The sequence below is a fragment of the Aplidium turbinatum genome, chromosome 7 (genome assembly GCF_918807975.1).
Source record: "Aplidium turbinatum chromosome 7, kaAplTurb1.1, whole genome shotgun sequence".
NCBI lineage: Eukaryota > Metazoa > Chordata > Ascidiacea > Aplousobranchia > Polyclinidae > Aplidium > Aplidium turbinatum.
This window is the reverse complement of record NC_137478.1, coordinates 25,473,820-25,498,394: the sequence shown is the minus strand read 5'-3', so window position 1 is coordinate 25,498,394 and position 24,575 is coordinate 25,473,820. Positions and strand designations below refer to the sequence as shown.

Genomic DNA, 24,575 nt, shown 5'->3' with positions numbered 1-24,575 from the left:
AACTTTTTTTATGGCATTTCTAAATTCTTGATTGTCTTTTTGTCCAATCGTTTTCCTTTTTTCGTGTGTGGATTCACAATTCCTAAATGTAATGTAAGGTAGCACTTCAGAAACCTGGGACCATAGAAATTGTATGATATAATTCAGCATTCAAGACTGAAAGCTAAATATGAACGTATGGTAGAGCACACATTCACAAGTATTTTATTTTTGGTATAGTCTGTACCATAGTGCACTAAATACACGAATTAATGAAATTAGTTCTAATGCATTCATGAATATCACTCAAATAGAAAAATCGATTATACTAAAGTGGCGTTATCGACAAAATAACATGTAGGCTAAAAGCAAATCAAATACAACTTTTTGATAAACGCAATTACACAATTCTTGAGCCACAATGAATAAATATCTGGCATAATATTTCAACTGTGCAAAAATCCATCAAGGTATAATATCATTAGATCACACATAACTTTAGATCAAGCGAGAGCTCAAGGGATAATTAAGAGGCCAATATCATACAAAGCTTCATAAATATTGAAGTATAGGCTACATGTTTAAGCGCATAACGTTTGATTCATGCTGGACGGACTGAAGAAGCCGAGTATGTTATGGAATAGAACGGATATTTTCCGTATTCCATTCATTCCTTTATCATGGCGTCAGCAATGAACCGGAAAAAAGCGGCCGTGTCATTTAGGGATAGTAGAGGCAGGGAATTGCTCACTTTAAAAGAAGGAGAACAACTGGAGGGTCATGCATATTGTTGCACCAAAATTTGATGCAACTGCAGTGCACCAACAAAGCACCTAGTTGATGAAAGATTTGCTAAACAAATTGTGTACTGCAAATGCATTGGAAAGATGCATTTCCCATTATAGCCTACTTCCATCCAATTATGAGAAAACTTTCCCACAATAGGCTATACTGTATTTTAAAATACTGTATTTAAAAATTGCAGTGATGTCACAGTTTCTTTCTATCTCTTACCAGGAAAGAGACTTGGAAAGGTTCAATGACGTAGTTTAATGGGATATTACCGAAAGGCAGTCAATTAAATGTCGGATATTTCTACTGGTGAAATGATAATGAAAATTCTTGAAGGACTTTAACGAACGGCTTCTCAAATAACTTTAATTTCGAACACAATTTATATCAGCACCAATTCTCATCTACTTGTATTCAATTACTTCGATTCTCAATCAACAATAATCTCTGCACCTATCACCAACTATTACAACAGCAATCTACAACTCATAACACAACTCTCATAATCAACTCAAAATAATATTTTATCAAATTACACCACTATTTATAGCAGGTTGTTTGGTCTAGTAACTTCGAGAAGGTTACGTAATGTTACATCATAAGGACTCATTGTTCTGTCACGTTGCACTACACGTAAACAACCAAGTTAAAGAAGCTTCTAGATCTGCACGTAGCAGTAGGATGATCTAGAAAATACGTTACATAATAAAGATTTCGCAATCACAGATATACTGGTAAACATGCTTATGACGTCATGACAAACGACATTTGGCAATCGTGGAAAACAAAAGAACATTCCAGGTTTGTTCCGAATAAATGTTCTGGATATACATTACATAATAGAGATCTCGCAATCAAAGGTTACTACAGGACAATAACCGATGATAACCTATAGCACAAGAATTTTACAATTAAAACAGCACGCTCGATCAGGATACAAAGCAGCCCGTCGCGAGACCTCGCACATTGATTGTGACAAGTGATACTGCGTCACTTCATTATGGATGATCTGTATTTTGTATCTGACTTTCCTGTGCGGTAAATATTACAATGTAGAATATGTTGCATAACATTGATGTAGTTGTGTAGCGACAGCCTATTTGAAAGCTTCTTCAACAATTACATTACAACAGAGAATTCTTGATGTAAGTTTGAAGTTTAGCCTGAGGAAATGAGCTTTGTGCATGCAAAAGCAGGCACTAATGAACGTAATTCCAAAAAAACAGTTATTGCTTAATCAAAATCAAGGGCAGCGTGCATGTTTTTCCTCTATGAAACCATTGAATTTGCGTTAGGATTCAAATTGATCCCTTTCAGTACTTCTAGGTAGTGCAAAATTAGCCGTACTTCTCTACTGCAGTAACAAAACCGAAATTTTTTAAATTCGATCTAGAAGGGGGTAGCAACATCCGCCATTTTGAATTCAATTCCGAAGTACCGGATTCACTGAGGAAGAGATTGATGAAGATTTCGGTGATGGATGATGAAATGCAGATGAAAAGTAGATATAAATACGATGGGGATGCGCACAGCAGGCTGGTGTGAAAACCAAAAATTTGAAACGGCGATCATCGTGGGATTAAGGCCAGAAAAACAAGCAATAAAAATACACATTGCGATTGGATGTTGGTTTGGTTGTTCAAACTACAAATGTAGTTTCTCTTCAGTTGTTTTCAAGCAATGAATACTTACATTTACTTTTACAAGTAATTCAATCACAATTGTACGTATAATTTTATGTTTGTATTTATGAAAATCTATTTCAAATTACGTGAAAGCATGTCGTCAGTTATGGTTAGCTTACTCCATGTTTGCAAAGAAGCTTTTGCATGCACTTATAAATGTATGGAGGTGAAGAACAATAAGTTGCTTTTAAAATATCTTGACAAAACACAAATTACGGTACTTTTAATAACATTAAGTAAGAATATGTTGTTTAAGAAAGAAAGACTGCCATTGATATAAATACGATGTTATTGTGCATAGGCTAATATAGGCTACAATAAGTGCAGCAAAATAACAATGCAATAGCAAAACGTTTGTTGTTAAACTACAGTGAAACATTTTCTTATTTTTGTCTTTCAAATCACAACCACACACATTTGACTTTTCGTCAAAGAAACGACAAGACCAAGTGACGAAAGTTCGAGCCTTGAATTATGCGCTTAAACAAAGCGCTTCAAGAAACCTCCAGTAGCACAGGGTAAGTTAGATGAAATAATTCGCAGACTCCAACACTTCAATATGCGGAAACACCACTTGGATGACCGGGCCTGTTTCAATTGTTCACAGTCTCTGCAAGTATGCTGTACTATCAAGAAAAAGCTTGCAAATAAACTTTTTATGACCCAGTGCAAGAACGAAAACATGAATATAACTCATATTTATTGTCTGTATGTGGGCTGTGCTGTTGGAGATTAACAAGTAACTATTACTGCAAATTCGTTACTTTAGATACATAGTGACAAGACAAAGCTCAGCAAAAAATAAACTAACAATAAAGCATTCCCTTAAGACTACAATAAATTGTTTTTGTGTATCCTGTCTTTCCAAGCTACAATAGCTTTACAGTGAATCAGAATTCCATTCAAAATTTCGCCCAATTTTGGAAAAAAACATTTTGTTATAGGGTTTAAAAAATTTCCTTAGTTTTAAAGCACTGGATTCTAAAAGTGTTTTTGCTCCGTTTCTAGTGCGACCTTTTGTGTCAACAAGACAATGCAAGGTTCTGTTAAGATTTTCCGACCCAACAACTATGGATTGATTTAAATTTTTTTCTGTAAATTTGCTAAAGCAATAAAATCCAGTTTTAGGATGTTTCACAAAGTCTTGCTTAATCAAAAGTTTTGGTATTCCAATGAAATCTTGCATTTTTTCTAGTATTGGTCCTGGAGATTTCAAGAACTCGTCTCCATTTATTATCATAAGGTTGGTATCGTTGTATAGTCTGTTCCATCGCTGAATATGATACGCATACAAACTCCCAGCAATTAAACCCAGTCTTGGGTCTTCTCGATAAAAATTGCTCAATTTTTTTCCAATGGCATCATCATCTTCTTTAGCTTGATGTAGAGTTGCCATTATTGTTTGCATTTTTGGGAAGTAAACATCTAGAAAGCTTTCAAAGGTTGGATACTTTGCCACCAGTTGAGCATTGAACAACTTGAAGCGTGCTCTCTGCAAGTAGAAAATAAACACCATCTTGATTTCTCCTTTAGAATCAGAAGCTAAAGCGACATTTCTCATATCCTACGCTGTAACTTTGAGACTTCATCAGAAGACCTAATGAGTAATGTCTTTTCCATTTTGATTTTAAATGTTTATTAACGTTGTAACATTATTCCATTACAACGTTGAAACGCGAGTGACGTCGCAGTAACGCTGCTGAGATATTGTTGAAATGACGTTGCTTGACGTTGCCTGGCCACATTTGTGTGACCACTGAGTAAGTGACGTTGACGATGTTTTTAGTCCCCCTTAAAACAGTGATGATGTTTTCTCATTAAATTGTGGTGGCATCAGTGGCATTACAAACAATATATAAGATTCAATCACATGCGGTAAAAACTGTAACAAAGTGCAAATTAGGGGGTGACGTTTCTGTTGCGTTAGTACCTTAAAGTTACCAAGTCGCAACCATGTCACATTTATAGCCACGTCGTATAACTGCACTATGTTTTGTGGGACAGCAGATAGAACACTTTTGAAGCAAATTAAAATAATACAAATAGACTACTTGTGTTTTTTTGCAACAGTTATGATACGACATTGAAACATATGCTGATGTCCAAATATATAGCTGAAATACCGAAAATATTGCAAAAGAACCTTAAACCACTATTGCTACAAAGCTAAGTTTGTTTCAGTTTTCTCTGCTGTCTAGTCAGCTACTCTCAGCTATAAACATAGCCCATTACCAGGGCCGGATTTAGCTGACGGGGGGCCCAGGGCACTTTTAGATCGGGGGGCCCCGTGCAAAAAAATTTTTCGCGCCTATGGCGCGAAAAACCACCTCTACGTCTACAGTAGCATCAGTCCAGTGCTGCACAGCATTTTGCAGAAACTTTAAAGGCCAAAAGGAAAACAATAGCACAAAATCACATTTTTTTTCACATAAGGGGGCCCTTCAAAAGTTGGGGGGCCCGGGGCAACTGCCCCCTCTGCCCCCCCTCCTAAATCCGGGCCTGCCTATTACGCAGTAGCATATTTAAAAATATATTTTAACTCTTTAATTGTATTCACCAAAGTGGTATCGCTACGAAAGACGGGTGATTGACTTACCTCATGAACGTAATCAGAGAAGACCCTTTTAACTGGTTCACATACTATGAGCAGTAATTTGACGTCTGGAAGATTGGACTTGATCAATTCAGGCAAGTTGTGTGGGGGCTCATCAAAGTAAGCTGGAGTTTTTTCACCAGTTATTTCTTTGTCGTTGATGAGAGGAAAGAATCGTCTGTGTATTATTAAGTTCTGAGTTAGTAAAGAACCAGTAGCCTACGCTACTTGATTAGCTCATTTCTCCAAGTATGATAAAGATCTCTGTGGAATACTCACTGTCAGGGGCTCTGAGGGGGAGAAGTCGGGCAGCTTCTCCCCTAGCACAACATTGTGAAGGAAAAACGAGTAGTTTTTTTGTGTTTAATTTTTGAGAGGGCTCATTTTGTTATGAAAATAAAAAAAATTCCCAGCTTCATAAAAATGCAAATTAATGAAACAAGTGCTCTAACTTTCCCCTAATATAGAGTAGACACAGAGAGTTCTAAAAGTATGGAATGCGAAGGCACTTGTTCAGAGTAAGATGTGTTGTTAAATGGTGTTGCCATATGCCTTTTTAAAGAAAAACTCTATTCTTGGTCAGTTCAGAAGTAAACTGTTGCTTTCCTTTCTAGTTAAATTTATTTCAAAATTTGTAAAATCCAACAAATTTAATTCGGTTGTTTAACACTGTAACAGAGTTTGCAAGTTAATGCTATCTAAAATAATTAAGCTGCAGTCTATAAATGTAAATTTAGGCTTCTAAATGAGCTGCTGTTACACAAAACAATCAGTTTATAAATAAGTAGCTTTCAAGTTCGAAAGTCAATAAATTTAGTATTGAATTTATTCTTTTATTTCAAGTTGTAATTTCTACAGGCCAAATTGTGGCAAAAATTATTTTTATTGTAGCCTATTCAGTCTTACAACTAGGCAAGTTGATGAGTGTGAAAGATGGCATTGGATTAATTTTTTTAAAGCTTTTTATGTTTCAAAACAAAACTTCGTTCATAAACTTTTCATCAAATTTTTGTATAATTCAACTGATGATTCACTGGGATGCGCGGTGTGACAAAAACTTTTAAATAAAATAAACAATATCACACCAAATCAGAAAAATCAGTTTATTTAAATACAGAGCTTTCGCCACACAATCGTGGCTTCTTTAGTATAATTTTATTCAAATAAAAGTCAACACAAGATTCTATTTGAATAAGATTATACTGAAAAAGCCACACTTGTGTGGCGAAAGCTCTGTATTTAAATAGACTGATTTTTCTGATTTGGTGTGATATTGTTTCCTTTTTATGTTTAACTGAAAATCTTTGTTTATTCTTAACCTGACCAACAACAGCGTTTCAATTAAAAATATCTGGCAACACTTTTGCATAACGAACCCTACTCTGAGCAGTGAGCATGCGCTTTCGCATCCCGAACTTCTAGTAATCCCTGAATAACCACTGGCCGATAGTGATGCAAGCCGCGCCGCGCCGCGTACGCGGCCGCTTTTGAGTTTTTCGCCGCGTGCCGCGCCGCGCCGCTTGCCGCGTAAACTTTCAAGAAATTAAACTTTCGTAAACGTAAACTTTCAACTTTTCAAGAAAATCAGTTATGAAACTTTAAATTTAAATTGGAAACACGGATCATTTTTTTTTTCGGAAACCCTAAGCTGGAAAGCTATGCAAATTGCAAATGGCTTGCAGTTGACAGGGTTTTGGGGCTGGCTTGTGAGTGAAGCTGTACGAATGTTTTTGATTAATAGCCTAGCTGATAAGCTCAGCTCCCAGTTACCAGGCTATAGGCCTAGCGCAACTACCGCATTAGTTATTGTACTATAACAGTTAGCCCAGTGAGTTCAGGCTATAAGTTTTACTCTTGTGTGTGTAGTTCATATAGCCACTGACATTAAAATTGCATTATTGCTTACAAAAAGTGTTCAAAAGTCCTGATAGGCTACTGGATCCAGGAACATTCTATTTGAAAAAGCATGATGTCTCATAACTTAGATGCATTACTGATAAGAGAAAATGATCTGGTTAGCCTAATCAATTAGTGCACAACTGTAGCCTACTGCAGAGATGTACGTATACGCCGCAAATTCTACGCCGCATACTTGCGGCGTAGACTTTTTGTTTACGCTAACGCTTGCGGCTACGTTTTTTTGGATAGTTTGCGCTTGAGGCTACGCCGTAAAGTCTTCGCGGTTTTTTAGCGCATAGCGTCAACGCATACTTTTTAATATCTTTTTTTTGCTATAACACGCCAATATCTTCCAGCGCTGCAGTTGAAAGAATGTTTTCAATGGGCAAAGACATATTGGAAACAAAACACAGCAAAATGTCAGATGAACACTTTCAGATGCTTGTGTTTCTTCGTGGAAATTTAAAATAAAGCTTGTTTGTTTCGAGTGGTTTATACCGTGTGAATGTTTGGCACCTAGCAAACAAAATTAGTTTACGCTAGCGTATGCGCTGACGCTGCCAAATTTTTTTACAAGTTGCGTTGACGCATACGGCGTATGGTTTTTCGAACGTTTGCGTTAACTCTGACAGCGTCAATATTTTGTGTATGCGCGTACATCACTGGCCTACTGGTAGGTTACCAGTTATATGCCATGGGTGCTTTTTGCCACAATTGACTTTCTAAAAAATAACGCGTTAAAATATCGTTGAAAATTTTGTAATTTGCGGTGTGCAGGGCGGTGCAGTGCAGTGTCAAAGTTCCAGATAAATTGCGGTGTGCGGATAGATGAGTCAGTTGCGGTGCGGTGTGCGGATAAAAATTTTGGGTTTGCTGCATCTCTACTGGCCGAGGCTATTGTGTGTTTACGATGTTTTCTAGACAAAACAGCTTTAACAATGGTATTGCTGCTGCAAGTAGGTAATAATCTAGTAAATTTTGAAGATTTTCATATCAAAAGAAGTTTTTAGCCTACCATACCAATACGTTGAATCGAATGTTGAAAGAAATCTAATTTCGTGCCAATAAAATTAGGCTAACTTCAATTGAGACCAACATGTAACGCACAATAAAATGTGTTAGCTTTTTTTATTTTTACGGAAAATTATTTTTTGAGGCCCATTTTTTGTATTGTTACCCGACCAGTCCTGATTTCTCTCCGAGGCCCTGCTCGCTGTTGCACTTTTTGATTGTTTCTTCAACTTGAAACCCAACCAGAGATGCTACCATAGGCCTATGCTGTCAATCACTATCAGGATTTCTCGACACAATTAACCAACTCATATTTGTAAGTTTAGTCAACACAAGTTTGACGTAGCAAGGGAACGTTAAATGTGTATCTCCTGCGTGCTCCACATGCGTCTTTTCATAATTTGTCCTGGAATCCGTGTCACCTTACACTTACAGGCTCACAATTTTTCCTTACACGGATTCAACGTGTCCAGGCCTTGAATCAATGTGAAAAGACTCCTTGAACAGCCAGTCAGACTTTTCTCAAAATTATTCGTAAACAAACATACTTTTCGCTGAAAAAGCAGCACTACAACGATGATTAATTGATAATTGAAAAACTATTTCTGATAGATAACAGAAGCTTTAGAGAATTCACCGAAGCAATACAAGCTGTATGCAACAATAAACGCTGTTTCAAAGGCAACGAAAAGTTGCGTCTTTCCACACTTGCCGATACTTGGCACGCAAACGCGCCGCTTCCATAAGCGCTGGCCGCAGCAAAGCGGCTGCATTATGTTAACACAGCTAATTACCTGTTGTCTTCCGTATTCAACTACAGCATGGTGGGGCGTTTACACTGGTCTGGAGACAATGGAGGCATTGCCTCCACTTTCTGTTGTCCCCTAGCATTTGTGACGTCCAGGTGAGGTTGTGTATTAGCATGGCTTGCATCTTTGGATGTTAGGCTACTTAGCGAATGTTACTTATCGGCCATTGACAAGCAAATCCTCTTATGCAAGGGACGATGCAGGTTGATACTGTGCAACATCTGACCACCTAACCGGCTAAGATTAGCGTACAATTGTAGATGGCATTTAATGCTACAGTCAAATGTTTACATGGCTATCCACTATCCAGTGACTGTGCCACATTGCCACATCCTAGGTTGTTTGTCATTACAATTCTACTAAAACGAAAGTAAATTTTAAAAAAACGAAACAATTTGAAAGTCTTGCACAACAATATACTTTACACTTACACAATAATGCTAAAGTTGCTACAAGCACTAATTTTATGTATAATTAACTTCAACCCAAATTACACTCTTTAAACCAAACATTAAAAGTAATTATGAGCAAATATGGCGAAAAATTCTTTCCGGTGCTGTCCAATAGCTAGTTGCGGATAAACAGGGGCGGGTCCAGCAAGTAGCCTTGGGGAGGGGTCGATTTCGACAAAACGTAATGATGTGTAGGTCTACATTAATCTGACCTTAAAAATATAACATAAACTTAAATAAAGTTACTTTTCTGTGTTTTAAGGCGGAGAGCGCAATCGCCCCATTTTCTCCCCTCTGGATTCGCCGCTGCGAATAAATATTGATTTATTGATATGAGACTTGTTTTTGAACATTTACGATCGATCAGGGGTGTCTAAAGTTTTTTGTAGGAGACGCAGATTCGATAATTTAAAAGTAGGCTACCCGGGGATCAACTATCCCTGGTAAACTTATTAGCTTATGTAGCACAATAAAAAGTGCAAATTGATGCGTTTAAATCTCAACTCGACAGTTCGTTTGTACCTTATTGCAAGCTTGATTTCCATAAAAAGCTTCAACTTGTTTTGAAGCTAACTTCATTACTTCTATTTAGCCCAAAAAAAGTAAAACAAAATATAAAGCAGAAAAAAATGTGACTATTCTAATATGGCGGATACGCCAAAACGGATGTAATTTAACATCCCCTAATCTAAAATCCCTATTCCGCATCAGTGCATAGTATTGTAACTGCCGGGGTAGGCTAGTGCAGTCCATGGACACTGGACAGTCCAAGATTAAACAGTCAACAGTTTGCTTTATTTACTTTGGAATAATGTCTACCATTTTTATGACGTAGCCTAAGTCTACAGTAGCGTCACGACTTGTCCACTATGCTACACTTCCATACGTCCTCGAACTCTTGCAATGAAACCTAGCAAAGTTGAACAGAATTTTTTCATTTCTAAATACTTCTTACTTGTAACATTCCATTCCACACTTTACATTCCCTTCCACGTTGAAAAAGAATGCTTCAATTTCAGCCGGAATTTTTACAAGAGGATGATGACCAAGAAAAGATATTACTCCATCTGTGCCGCACTTTTTCACTCCAATTCCAATGAAATGTGGGAACCGCTTTTTTCTTGTCTGAAACGCATTATCTTTTTAAAATTAGTCAAACAGTTTCAAGTTATTCTGCAATGTTTCCAATGGTCAGTCATACTGGGGCTTCAAGACTTACTGTAAACAAAAAGAACTGGATCTAATCGGCAAAAACATCAACATGAACTCGGAAAAGCCGATTGAGTATGATTACTAATTAAATCATTTCAAAAAAGGAAAACTTATTATTGCATTGGAACTATTTTCAGTAGCGCTATAGAGTAAAAGTTAAGAGTGAAACCAAATATTTAAAGAAAATAACCCTAATCCTTCGAAACGTATGTGGTAAACGATAGGCTACTGTAGTACAACGCTTCCTAACCATCCGCAAGCCTTAAAAGATATGTTTTAAGCGATTTGAACTATTTTAAGTATAAAAAAATATTTTGAAATAAAAGAAATGTTGGTAAAAAAAATTGTGCACAGTAAGTGTGTGCACAAATGGAAATCACATTTCATTCGAAAAACACAAACATCATTAGAAATCGATTTAGCTTGTTTTTAGTCTATAGCTAATTTTATAAGTAGGCTATCGTGGCCTTGACACTGTTGCAAACCTTTTCATGTTCTGCAGAATATTCCAATATTTCAGTCCAAGCTTTTTCGCGATTTCTTAAAAAAGTCCTTAAAGTCTCTGTAAAATTAAAGCAACTTCATGATATAGACTAGACCTAACCTATTGCAACAATTGTTTAATGCTCTGGTAGTCAAATACAGAAACCTCTTTAAAGATGATGCTCGGTATATTTTAAGTCTAATTTTTCGTGTAGCCCAAGGTACAAAATAACGCTTTCAGCAAATTTTGTTTGCTGCAAAATAATGAATTCTGGTAGATAGAAATGAAAAGATAGAAAAAAATTGACAAGTCTGTTACCTGCCATTCAAAAAGAAAGTCAAAACAAACTTTCAGGCAGCAACCAAACTACCTTGTGAATAACTAAATAAATTTTTTTATAATGATAGTTTAAGTTTAGGAAGCAGTAGCCTAGCCAACCAATTGCAAATTCCAACCATTCCTCCTTGAAACGCCTGTGAGGTCACGATAATCGAATAAATATGATCGAAAAAGAGAGAAGAGAGGGAAAAAGAAGTGTGGAATATTTGGATGATATTATTCACTAGCCTATTATGACTATCGATTTATTTGCAGATATTTTGTTATTTAGCATTGCAAAAAGATGTTTTGAAGCCCATAAGTGTTGGGCTTCAAAACATCTTTCTGGGCCACGTTAGTGCTAGAATGTATCAGTATTCTAAACTACATTGCTTTCACGATATTTATTTTTAAAAACATTATTACTTATGGAGTTTGATGCTCTGAAAAGGCGGTGTCGAAAACTATTATAATCATGATAATATTTTTTTTAACGATGACAGCAAAAAAATAGTAATTTTTCATAGCATAATAACATCTACTAATTTAATATAGCCTACAGTATAGATAAGTTCCAAAATCAACCCAACAAAGAATGTGTGACATAAAATCGATGTCATTCCAAACATTGCTAATGACGAAACAGGTGCAGACAAAAATGCTTAGTTTGGTTTGGAATCTTTATCCTTGGACTGACAAAAACTTGACAGGCCATTCCTGGCAGTTTCGCATGCTTGCTGGTTACCGTGATTGGCAGAGTGAAGTTTTTCGATTGTTGAAGTGTTCTTGCCGAGGAATTATTCCATTCACTAGGTGCCGCTGAATGGAGAGCAGTCATGAAATGCGTTGCTCAAGCGCACACCCCGAGAGTCGAGAACCCGAGAACCAGCGCCGCGTGATCTTGAGCCGGGCGCTTAACCATTGAGCTAACGGTGTAAACAAAAATGTAAACAGTCGTTAGCTTACCTTTGAAATCGATTACACGATAAAGTTTGCACAAGAAAAAGTTACTGAGCAACCTAGGTTATTTGTTAGATCTCAACAAACTATTATTGATTTCGCTTGAATGAACATTTAAACGATCGAAACATTTGCAAATATCTGCCCAGAACTTACTTACAACACATACAGCATCTATGTGATATCTGATAGTAGCCATGTCATTTGGTTTACTATCATGCTTACTCATCATCATGCTTACTCATCACTTTACCATCATGTTTACCATCATGGTTTACCATCATGCTTACCAATGTCATTTGGTTGAGTCTTACTCTTTCCAAAAGGTTTCAAGAATTTATCGAAGTGCGGAAGTGTTGACAGGTACAATATGAATGCAAATCCCAATACCAATACAAATATGTATGTTTCTCGGCAGCCGATTTGTAGCAAGAATTGACAGCGATAGACACGTGTTTCGCCCATGGCTGGGCTCATCAGTATCGCACCGTATTCTGCCACAAATTTATTCGACCACCGCTTTAGCAGTCAGTTTAACTCTTATCTTTGTGGAAACAAAGAAAGAGCCAACAAAACCAGCAGGCGCCAGGGCAGAGGACATGTGAAGAGAGGGGCGTTCTTCCCGGCTATCAGCACAAGGCTGAGCACTCGCTAGTACAGCGAGCAGCTGCGATTCGCTAACCATAACGGTGTAGCTTCCACGCAAGCCCTTCAGACTTTCCAATCAACGATATGTTTCTCGGCAGCCGATTTGTAGCAAGAATTGACAGCGATAGACACGTGTTTCGCCCATGGCTGGGCTCATCAGTATCGCACCGTATTCTGCCACAAATTTATTCGACCACCGCTTTACCAGTCAGTTTAACTCTTATCTTTGTGGAAACAAAGAAAGAGCCAACAAAACCAGCAGGCGCCAGGGCAGAGGACATGTGAAGAGAGGGGCGTTCTTCCCGGCTATCAGCACAAGGCTGAGCACTCGCTAGTACAGCGAGCAGCTGCGATTCGCTAACCATAACGGTGTAGCTTCCACGCAAGCCCTTCAGACTTTCCAATCAACGATATGTTTCTCGGCAGCCGATTTGTAGCAAGAATTGACAGCGATAGACACGTGTTTCGCCCATGGCTGGGCTCATCAGTATCGCACCGTATTCTGCCACAAATTTATTCGACCACCGCTTTACCAGTCAGTTTAACTCTTATCTTTGTGGAAACAAAGAAAGAGCCAACAAAACCAGCAGGCGCCAGGGCAGAGGACATGTGAAGAGAGGGGCGTTCTTCCCGGCTATCAGCACAAGGCTGAGCACTCGCTAGTACAGCGAGCAGCTGCGATTCGCTAACCATAACGGTGTAGCTTCCACGCAAGCCCTTCAGACTTTCCAATCAACGATATGTTTCTCGGCAGCCGATTTGTAGCAAGAATTGACAGCGATAGACACGTGTTTCGCCCATGGCTGGGCTCATCAGTATCGCACCGTATTCTGCCACAAATTTATTCGACCACCGCTTTACCAGTCAGTTTAACTCTTATCTTTGTGGAAACAAAGAAAGAGCCAACAAAACCAGCAGGCGCCAGGGCAGAGGACATGTGAAGAGAGGGGCGTTCTTCCCGGCTATCAGCACAAGGCTGAGCACTCGCTAGTACAGCGAGCAGCTGCGATTCGCTAACCATAACGGTGTAGCTTCCACGCAAGCCCTTCAGACTTTCCAATCAACGATATGTTTCTCGGCAGCCGATTTGTAGCAAGAATTGACAGCGATAGACACGTGTTTCGCCCATGGCTGGGCTCATCAGTATCGCACCGTATTCTGCCACAAATTTATTCGACCACCGCTTTACCAGTCAGTTTAACTCTTATCTTTGTGGAAACAAAGAAAGAGCCAACAAAACCAGCAGGCGCCAGGGCAGAGGACATGTGAAGAGAGGGGCGTTCTTCCCGGCTATCAGCACAAGGCTGAGCACTCGCTAGTACAGCGAGCAGCTGCGATTCGCTAACCATAACGGTGTAGCTTCCACGCAAGCCCTTCAGACTTTCCAATCAACGATATGTTTCTCGGCAGCCGATTTGTAGCAAGAATTGACAGCGATAGACACGTGTTTCGCCCATGGCTGGGCTCATCAGTATCGCACCGTATTCTGCCACAAATTTATTCGACCACCGCTTTAGCAGTCAGTTTAACTCTTATCTTTGTGGAAACAAAGAAAGAGCCAACAAAACCAGCAGGCGCCAGGGCAGAGGACATGTGAAGAGAGGGGCGTTCTTCCCGGCTATCAGCACAAGGCTGAGCACTCGCTAGTACAGCGAGCAGCTGCGATTCGCTAACCATAACGGTGTAGCTTCCACGCAAGCCCTTCAGACTTTCCAATCAACGATATGTTTCTCGGCAGCCGATTTGTAGCAAGAATTGACAGCGATAAACACGTGTTTCGCCCATGGCTGGGCTCATCAGTATCGCACCGTATTCTGCCACAAATTTATTCGACCACCGCTTTACCAGTCAGTTTAACTCTTATCTTTGTGGAAACAAAGAAAGAGCCAACAAAACCAGCAGGCGCCAGGGCAGAGGACATGTGAAGAGAGGGGCGTTCTTCCCGGCTATCAGCACAAGGCTGAGCACTCGCTAGTACAGCGAGCAGCTGCGATTCGCTAACCATAACGGTGTAGCTTCCACGCAAGCCCTTCAGACTTTCCAATCAACGATATGTTTCTCGGCAGCCGATTTGTAGCAAGAATTGACAGCGATAGACACGTGTTTCGCCCATGGCTGGGCTCATCAGTATCGCACCGTATTCTGCCACAAATTTATTCGACCACCGCTTTACCAGTCAGTTTAACTCTTATCTTTGTGGAGCAGGCGCCAGGGCAGAGGACATGTGAAGAGAGGGGCGTTCTTCCCGGCTATCAGCACAAGGCTGAGCACTCGCTAGTACAGCGAGCAGCTGCGATTCGCTAACCATAACGGTGTAGCTTCCACGCAAGCCCTTCAGACTTTCCAATCAACGATATGTTTCTCGGCAGCCGATTTGTAGCAAGAATTGACAGCGATAGACACGTGTTTCGCCCATGGCTGGGCTCATCAGTATCGCACCGTATTCTGCCACAAATTTATTCGACCACCGCTTTACCAGTCAGTTTAACTCTTATCTTTGTGGAAACAAAGAAAGAGCCAACAAAACCAGCAGGCGCCAGGGCAGAGGACATGTGAAGAGAGGGGCGTTCTTCCCGGCTATCAGCACAAGGCTGAGCACTCGCTAGTACAGCGAGCAGCTGCGATTCGCTAACCATAACGGTGTAGCTTCCACGCAAGCCCTTCAGACTTTCCAATCAACGATATGTTTCTCGGCAGCCGATTTGTAGCAAGAATTGACAGCGATAGACACGTGTTTCGCCCATGGCTGGGCTCATCAGTATCGCACCGTATTCTGCCACAAATTTATTCGACCACCGCTTTACCAGTCAGTTTAACTCTTATCTTTGTGGAAACAAAGAAAGAGCCAACAAAACCAGCAGGCGCCAGGGCAGAGGACATGTGAAGAGAGGGGCGTTCTTCCCGGCTATCAGCACAAGGCTGAGCACTCGCTAGTACAGCGAGCAGCTGCGATTCGCTAACCATAACGGTGTAGCTTCCACGCAAGCCCTTCAGACTTTCCAATCAACGATATGTTTCTCGGCAGCCGATTTGTAGCAAGAATTGACAGCGATAGACACGTGTTTCGCCCATGGCTGGGCTCATCAGTATCGCACCGTATTCTGCCACTATTTACCCGCAGCTGGCTATGGGTAGCATCAGGAAGAATTGTTCGCTGTGCTTGCTCGATATTTCTATTTAATGATGATTTGAAAACTGAAATTTGATTTGTAATAAATATAAAAATGTAAACGTAGCATGAATTAGTGGTGCGATACTCATGAGCCCTGCCAATTGGTGAAACACGTATCCATCGCTGTTAATTTTTGCTACAATCGGTTGCTCTGAAACATATAGTTAATTGTCAAGTCTTAATAGCTTACTTGGATCGCTACTCAGCCTTGTGCTGACTGTTAAAAAGAACGCTCTTTTTTACACAATATATTGTTGTGTAAGTTTCAAGAGGCTTTTAGATTGTTTAGTTATTGTAAGGTTTCTACTCGGTTTACTAGAATTGCAGTGCAACTAAGGATGTGACATGGTCTCCAGTTACGTGCCATTTTTGATCAAAGGCTACATGTTACAAGCTTATAGGTTTTATCACTTATTGAGGTGTTGCGACCATGGCATATTTTAAACTGATTGTCCTGCTTTGGTATCATGCACTTTATAACGTCCGTTTTTTGTCGCTTCTACCTTTGTCTAGACCTCTGCTCCGTCTGTCATATATTGTTTTTTCGTTGTGATCGTCAGAAACAAAATAAACTGAACTGAACTGATCACTGCGTCAGTGGGCTATTAGCACTCTCAAACCACCATTCATACTTTCTTCAGTATATCATAACGTTATCTGAACATTTTGTTTTAGTATACTCAACTGCCATCGAATTGTATCCTAATCTCACCTGGTTAGGAAGTCAACCATTAGTCAACAGTTTAACCTGCATAGTTCTTTGCATAGGAGTAGCCTACCAGTAGCGCGGTAGGTGCTTATTAATCTAATTCTAGGAGAACGAGCCAGGAGAGCAGGAGCCATTTGTCCTCTCTGCTAACAAAAATGTTTTCAATTTGGGAAAAACACTATATATACATTTGGGAAAAGTTGCCAAACAAAAAGCGTATCTCAAACAATACACTTCAAAAAATAAAGTTGCCTTTAGTTTGTTTTGGAAAGATCATTGATTGAACTTATCAAACGTAGATGCTTAAAAAATACCTCTAACAAATGGACACCAGACAATGCACCAATTGTGAAATAAACTTTCAACAGCTCTTTCGTCAAATCTTGTGACATGACGTCAAATTTGTGACGTTATTACGAAAATGGAAATTAGAGGTAGAACAGACAAAAAACGCAAATAACTCAACGTAAATTTAGTGAACATTCCGAGGTAGTCAGCGTGTCCTAGAGGGTTAGGGCTGGGAATACATTTTGATGACTTGGTTCGATTCCCATCCCTGCCATTACTTTGTTATGCAAGTAGCCAGCAACGTTGAAAGCACTGATCAACTCTCTCTGGCTGAGTGCCGGAAGGGTCACAATTGGACGGTAGCCAATTAAACATGTTCTGATTGGTTCATGCTTTCCGAATGGCAACAACGAGAGACCTCAACTCACAGGGCACCTGGGGCAGTAAATGGATAAAACCTCGGCCCCGTTGTCCAACTGGAGGAACTCATCCTCCTAATTCTGAGAAAGTGCAGTTTCATTGCAGGCAGCTCCACCTGTCGTAAGGGTCGGAGTAACACTGTTGTAAGTTAGTTGAACGTGGAAGGCTTTACCAAAGCCACATGCAACATCTTGGAACACCCAGCTGCTAAGTGTATAGCGCAAAACAGCTTCTATCCAACAACAAATTTAAAGTGGCAAATAAGAAACATGCCTGCTGTAATCTTACTTATGCCTCGTTATTAAGTCAGAAGATACTTCGGTAAGATATAGGTGTTTTGTACATTGAACGAAACGCTTATAAGTCAGACAACACAATCACAACGCACTGTACTTAACAAACTGTCTTCATCACTGCATAAAGATACAACCACGTTTTAGAACGAGAGTTTACGCCTCACTAAATACTTAAGCTTCCATGCGACTTTCCGCAGACCATAGCCTATGTCAAATTTAAAAGCAATGACCCGTAGCGATACACAACACCTCCCTTCTATTCTGAAAATCCGTGAAAGAGTTAACATTCAAACATTCTTTTTGGCTTAAGTCTTCGTGAAGATTTTCTTGGTGGTTGTTGTACCGGATTGGATGTTTCCACATCTGCTTCATCTACTGGATGGTCAAAACGCCGTTGTAGCTGTTCGATGTGCCTTTTCCACATTGGGCCGTGGGGTAATACCCGCACATTTACACAGCGGCTGCCGAAAAATTTCGTTACCACAACTGGGACCCACTTAGGGTCTTGTGACTGTCGGAGTCTGCAATATAGCGCATAACAGGGGGTTCCCACTTCGAACTTAGGTCCTTCCACGACCTTCAGCGCTTCCGCATTTCCATGCCTGTTCATTTGCTTATTTTGTGCGAAGTGGTTGGTGACGGTAGCATGACGTAGATCTTGGCGCGAATGCGGTCGGCCCGATAACAGTTCACCTCGTGATAAGCCACTTGATAGCAGTATTCTTCGGTATAGCATGATAAACTCTAGAAGTGCTTGCTTGGGTGGCAAGCACGACTTCTTCAGTGCTTGCTTGAACGACTGGACAAGCTGTTTTGCAGCCCCGTTCGTTGCTGGGTGATAAGGTGCCCTTATCAAGTGCACTATACCCCTTTCTTTGCACCACTGCTGGAATTCCTCAGAGTTAAAACTTGTGGCGTTGTCTGATACAATTGTATGTGGATAGCCAAAATGTGAGAAATTTTCTTCCAGCAGCTCAGTTGTAGCTTGCGTTTCCATTGATGTAGTTGGGTAAATGCAAGGGTACTTAGAGTATGGTATGCATCTACAGTGACTAGCCAATTGCGTCCCATAAAATTAATTGCATGGTCAATATGAATTCTACTCCACGGCTTCTCTAGTAACATCCACGGGTGGTTGATAGCTTTGCCGGTTTGTTTTGATGTTCGGAGCATGCTGCAGTGCACTGACGACAGTTTTTTCCAATGTCTTGGTCGATTCTGGGCCAATAAATTGCTGACCGTGCCGGCTGTTTCATTCTTTGCATCCCGAAGTGCCCGAGATGAAGAAGTTCTAGGACTTGTTTGTGAATATTTCGTGGAATGACTAGTCGGCTCCATATAGTAGGCAATCATTCTCTACAGACAATGATGGAGCGATTCTTCTGAAATCTTCTGTCGAGTATGCGTCACAATTTGGTGCTTCAGTCTGTCTTTGATTCAGGCCATCCTTCCCTGGTGTATCTCATTATCGTTGAGATGACTGGATCCTTGAAAGACTCTTTTGGGATCATTCCAGGCTCTGTTGGATTCAGATGAACGTTGATCATTTTGATGGTACTCACTACAAGAGTGTTCTCTTCCTCTTCCTTTCCGTCGAAGATGGCGTCTTCTCCCGCAGGCAACCTGCTGAGTGCGTCAGCGTTGTCGTGCTCTTGCATTTTCCTAAACTCAATTAAGTAGTCGTATTGGCTCAACATGAGTGACCATTTTGCCAAACGGTTGGCTGCTAAAGCTGGTGTGGCTTTGTTTGGCCCGAATAGTGCCAGTAGTGGTTTGTCGTTTGTGACTAGAATGAACTTTCTTCAGTAAAGGTATTGGTGGAACTTTTGTAATCCAAAAATTATTGCTAGCGCTTCTTTCTGTATCTGGCTATAACACCTTTGCGTATCTGGTAATGTCTTTGACACAATGGCGATTGGTCGTTCTTGGCCATCTTGGAAAGGATGGAAGAGTACAGCTCCAATTCCGACTCTTGACGCATCGCATGATATGCTGACAGGCAGAGAACGATCGAAATGAGCCAATACAGAATCTGCGCAGAGCACCTTCTTTAGAGTTGAAAAGCTTCTTCCTGATCTGCTTCCCATTGCCACTAATCCTTTTCGTGTGAGCTTATGAAGTGGTTCTGTCGTGGAAGATAGGTTTGGAAAAAACTTGATGTAAAATTGCACGGAACCAAGAAAAGACCAGTGCGGATTAACCAAGTGCGAGGCCTGTAGCAGATTGTTTTAATGTACAGATAATGACCGGGAAGTAATTGAATATTTTATAGATTTGATCTATATTCTAAACAACAAAAGTATAATGTGTTATTTGCAAGAGAAATATAAATCTTCAACAATATCATATATTCAAAAGTCTTTTCGACGCATTATGATCTCTGCAAATTTGGCAATTATTTCAGATGAGTTTAGTGACTTCAGAAGGTCAATTTCAATAGTCAAAAGAGTTACATAGTGTAGCTGCTCTAGCCCCATCGTGTTCTGCAGATAGTTTTTAATCAACTTCAATTTTGAAAATGCTCTCACTCCAGTACAATTAGTTACCATCATACATGGATAAATGCGCAACAAATTGTCAATGTTAGGAAACGTGATGTCAATATTGTTTTCTTCAAAGTAAAATAGTTGAGTTCTGGAGAGGAGCAATCAATAGCAATGTGCTTTACAAATTCTGAAAACTGGGGTAGTTCATTTTTCAATCCATTTTACAAATCCTGGGAATATGCTTCTAATAGTTTGTCAGCATTTTCTTGGATCTGCGCAGGTGTAAGGTCATGCAGAATAAACCGTGTGTTCAATTGGGTGTATGCCTTGCGACATTGCTCCATCGCAGATTGTAGGCTGTACAATATTACAAGGAAAACATCCACCCGGAGTCTGTCTTTATAAGTAGTTGATAATTATCCATTGCATCTGGAACTGAACGGCCACTGCCTACATCCTCATCGCCCCTTCGATTTCAGACAATTCTTTTTGTGCTTGTTGGTCGGTAATCTAGCACTTGAGTCAGTTTCTGCGCCTCTCACTCAAACTCAGCGAATTGTTCTCTGAAAGTCTGTAGGGATTCTTCCAAAAAAGCGCACACAACGCTGAAACAATGTGGAAGCTTGAAGAGAGGCTTGAGTTGCCTGGAAGCGATCGAGTAAGCTACAGTATTTCAGAAAACCACTGAGATTCCAGTTTCGAGCAAGACGTTGGGACTCATAATTTTATCATACAACTATAATTAATATTCCCTTATGTCATTCCAGTTTGCAAGCGAAAAATTACTTACCGTACCAACTATGTTTTGCTCACCAAGCGCGGGGCTTTGTGAAGCGCGGGGCCCGTAGCAGCTGCTACATCTGCTACTATAGTTAATCCGGCGCTGGAAAAGACCTCAGGCTGGACACGTCGTTTGGTGGTGGCATCTGTAAAACTGCATCCACTTCATGTTCTTTTGCAATGCCTGTCTTGGATAGACGGTGACCCAGGTACTCAACGCTTGGTTGAGCAAAGGCGCATTTTTTCCAGACGACATCTTAAACCTTTTTCTTGCAAGCAATGCATAAAAGCTCTCAAGTTTTGCAGATGCTCCTCGGCGTGGTGTCCACTCATCAAAATGTCGTTTAGGTAAACGGCTACTCCTTTCAAATCAGAGGTGAGTTGACCCATAATTTCTTGAAAATAGCCAGGAGCTGAGCTGATGCCAAAAGGTAATCTCATCTGTAGTAAGACTCCTTGATGGGTGATCAGAGCAAGCTTCTTTTGGCTTTCTAAACTCAGCGGTATTTAATTATAGGCATCAGTCAAGTCGATCTTTGTGAATCCATAACCACCTCCCAGCTTGTGCATGAGCTCTTCCGGCAGAGGAAGAGGTTGTCTATGTGTTTCCAGCTAAGATTTGGCGGTAACGGAATAATCTCCACAAACTCGGAGGGATGTTGTGCTTTGCGCTGGAAGTTTTGTCTTGCGTACAGGCAGGGGCGGCTTGCTAGTGTGTGCTGCGGTGCTGCAGCACTCCCACAAGAGTTTTCACAAAAAGTTTCTCAAATATCTTAGCGTTTCTTCTGCCCAAAATGTAGTTTATGTTTTCTGTTCACAGAATTGCTGACTGTGTAAATTATATTTGGCAACTCTGCGTGCTGTGAAATATTTTGATCAAGGTTACAATAAAACAAACACTCGATCGTGACGTCAACGAGCCGCGTGTTTTCTTGAGTTGCTTATACAAACGAATAGCAAACGCTTGTGCTGTGTCACAAACAGCACATTCAGGGCTGCCAGGTTAGCATTTTTTATGTTGTTTGGAATGAAAAAATCCTGTTTGGCTTTTTTTCAAAATTTGGCAGTTTTTTGGCCTTTTTTGTTGTTTTTTTGCCCAAAAAATTTTGTTTGGCATTTTTTAATTTTGGCCCTTTAAACGTTGTTCACATGACTAACCACTTGTTTGGTTTTAAGCTTTGCAGCTGTTGTTTATGACTGACCAGTCAGGCCTGCCGCCTGTTAGGTTACTGTAATGAATATTACTATTTTACTAATACTAACATTGTTTTACCAAGTGAGTTACATTACCCTGTCGTGTTCAGATGCTGTGACAGCGCAATAGCTAGAACGTGTTATTCACATTTGTTTGTTGATCGTCCCTTCAAATATTAGCATACACATTTGCGATTCTCTTAAATAGCTTAAGCCAGTTTTATCTTAAACTTTTATCACAATTTAGAGCTGAAAATACGCTCAGAATGTACCTAATTAAAAGTGATTTTTCAAAATTTTTTAAGGGAAGCCCCCAACCCCCGTCTGTTTAATTCGCCTTCGGCGAACACGCAGCACCCCTATTTCTAGAACTCACCAACCGCCACTGCGTACAGGGTCCACAGGAGTAGCCTACCGTAATCATTAAACTGGGTTGGTTTCAATACCCCTTTGGCAATGCCAGCGTCATGCGCTTGGGCTAAATCAGACTGTATGGCAAATGGTACCGGTCTGGGCTTGCAAAACACGGGCTTGACATTAGGTTTAAATTTGACATCAAGCTCAAAATCTTTCAAACTCCCACTTCTGGTTTAAAAAGATCAGGGAACTCATTACAAAATTGCTTACCAGCATTTTGGAGAGATGTGTCTGCGGAAAGGTTATCAAAAACATGATTTACACCATTCAAATTACACACTTTAGTATCAGCAGGAGATATCAAATTCAAAGCATCTACAGAAATTTTTAATTTAAAAATTGCATCTCTACCAAGTAAATTCAAATCATTGACATTTGTCACAATAAACGATAAGTTATTGCAGTTCGTGTTAGAGCCTTTTGTCGTAACAGAATTCGGGCGAAAAATGCCCATAATTGGCAATTTGTGTCCGGAACGGACTCGAATTTCGAACTACAATGTTGCAATGGTGGCTTGCCTAGCTGCAGCCAACCATGTTTACACATGAAATTCTTTCCAGCTCCAGTACCAACTTCAAAACTAAACATCACGTTATCAATAGAAACAGATTGTTGGAGCTAGGGCACACATTACAATTTAGTTATGCAAATCACCTTGACATGCGCAGTTCGCTTCTTCTTGAAACATGCCGGTTTGATATGTCCCTTCTTGTTGCAGTAGTTGCAAATGGAATCTTTGAAGCGGCAATCTTTTCCAGTGTCGCCCTTCTTCCCGCAGCGTCCACACTGTAAGTTTCTTTTCGGATCTGCTCGCTCTCTATGGTCAAAGGAATTAGTTTGTCCTCTGTGCCATTGTGCGTTTGTCTCTTTTCCTCGACCACGTTAACTTGGCCAGGTATAAACGTCTTTGAACCGTAAACTGTCTCTTTTGCTACCTTAGCAGCATCTTCTGTCTCCAAGGCAATTAGGATGGCCTTGGCAAAGCTTAAATCTTCAGCGTCTACTTTGAACAAGGCTTTAACAGCGCTTCATTGCTGACGGAGCAAATAAAGCGTGTGCACATGGCCTCATCTTGAGCATCCTTTATGGAAGAAAAATCGCATGTTGAACAGTGGCGTACCGTTACCACTTTGACAGGGTGTTCAGGGACGGCAAAGCAACGGCGGGGGGTCCGGGGGGCATCTCCCAGAAATTTTTTAAAATTAACATTGAATTTGGTGCGTTCTGAGAGCATTTTCAGCACAAATTCTGAACATGAACAGAACTGACAAAAATAATGTTGTCGGAATGGAGAAGAATACAAAATAGATATTTATTTGACAGCGCCTATTGAATGAAAGACTTAACAATATCAAACATTAAGTTGCATTTCTAAAGTCACATACTTCAGTTCAGTTTTTATTTTCGACCATCAAAACGAACAATATTACTTGCCATAACACAGCAGGAGTCTGAAGAAACGCGAAAGTTAAAGCGTGCTCGAGATGGAAATGATTTACTTCATGCAAGGATTAGGCACGGTAGCAACACCTTGAGAAATGTACAAGCGAATTAAAAGCAAACAGGTGAAAGTTAAAACAAAAAACAATAGCAAAGCAACTCGATAATAAACAAGAAAAGTCGATTGCTATGTTGGTCGTCTGTACTTTTATCCGCCGTACTACTTAGTAAAAACGAAAATGTTTAACACCTCGACTACAGAAGGAAAATTCATCTATTGCATAATCGATTCTTCTTGTTTGTGCAATAAATGTTTGAATTACACCGTCGTAGAAAGCTTGCTTATGCTTCAGTTCTGGCAAAAGTTCCTTCTCTATTGAAAGCAAGCTGAGCGAGCTCAGTCTTGCCCTTGTGTGGAACGCAAGCAGGTATGTATTCTCTTTAGTGCTGAGAAGCTTTGTTCTGCCGATGCTGTAGTGCTGGGAATACTAAGTACGAGCTGCGTTAAGTTAAACAATTCGTTGAAGCCAG

General features: G+C 40.2%; 1 protein-coding gene across 1 annotated transcript; it reads right to left on the bottom strand.

Annotated features, from left to right (window-relative positions):
• Positions 1-3,123: 3,123 nt before the first annotated feature.
• LOC145773877 (heparan sulfate glucosamine 3-O-sulfotransferase 1-like) lies at positions 3,124-12,659 on the bottom strand. Its single transcript, XM_082585001.1, has 5 exons — positions 12,485-12,659; positions 10,918-10,994; positions 10,176-10,345; positions 5,053-5,227; positions 3,124-3,948 (listed from the first exon to the last, which is right to left on the bottom strand). The coding sequence occupies exons 1-5, from the start codon at positions 12,657-12,659 to the stop codon at positions 3,337-3,339; spliced, it is 1,209 nt and encodes a 402-aa protein (XP_082441127.1). The 3' UTR covers positions 3,124-3,336.
• Positions 12,660-24,575: the final 11,916 nt, after the last annotated feature.

What these genes read in the sequence shown, in the direction of transcription:
- LOC145773877 (XM_082585001.1), bottom strand. Translation starts at nt 12,659, where the DNA reads ATGGGCGAAACACGTGTCTATCGCTGTCAATTCTTGCTACAAATCGGC. An exon ending in GACTCAACCAAATGACATTG is followed by an intron (nt 10,995 to 12,484) that starts GTAAGCATGATG and finishes TTAATTTTACAG; the next exon opens with AGACTTTAAGGACTTTTTTA. An exon ending in TGTGGAATGGAATGTTACAA is followed by an intron (nt 5,228 to 10,175) that starts GTAAGAAGTATT and finishes AATAATACACAG; the next exon opens with ACGATTCTTTCCTCTCATCA.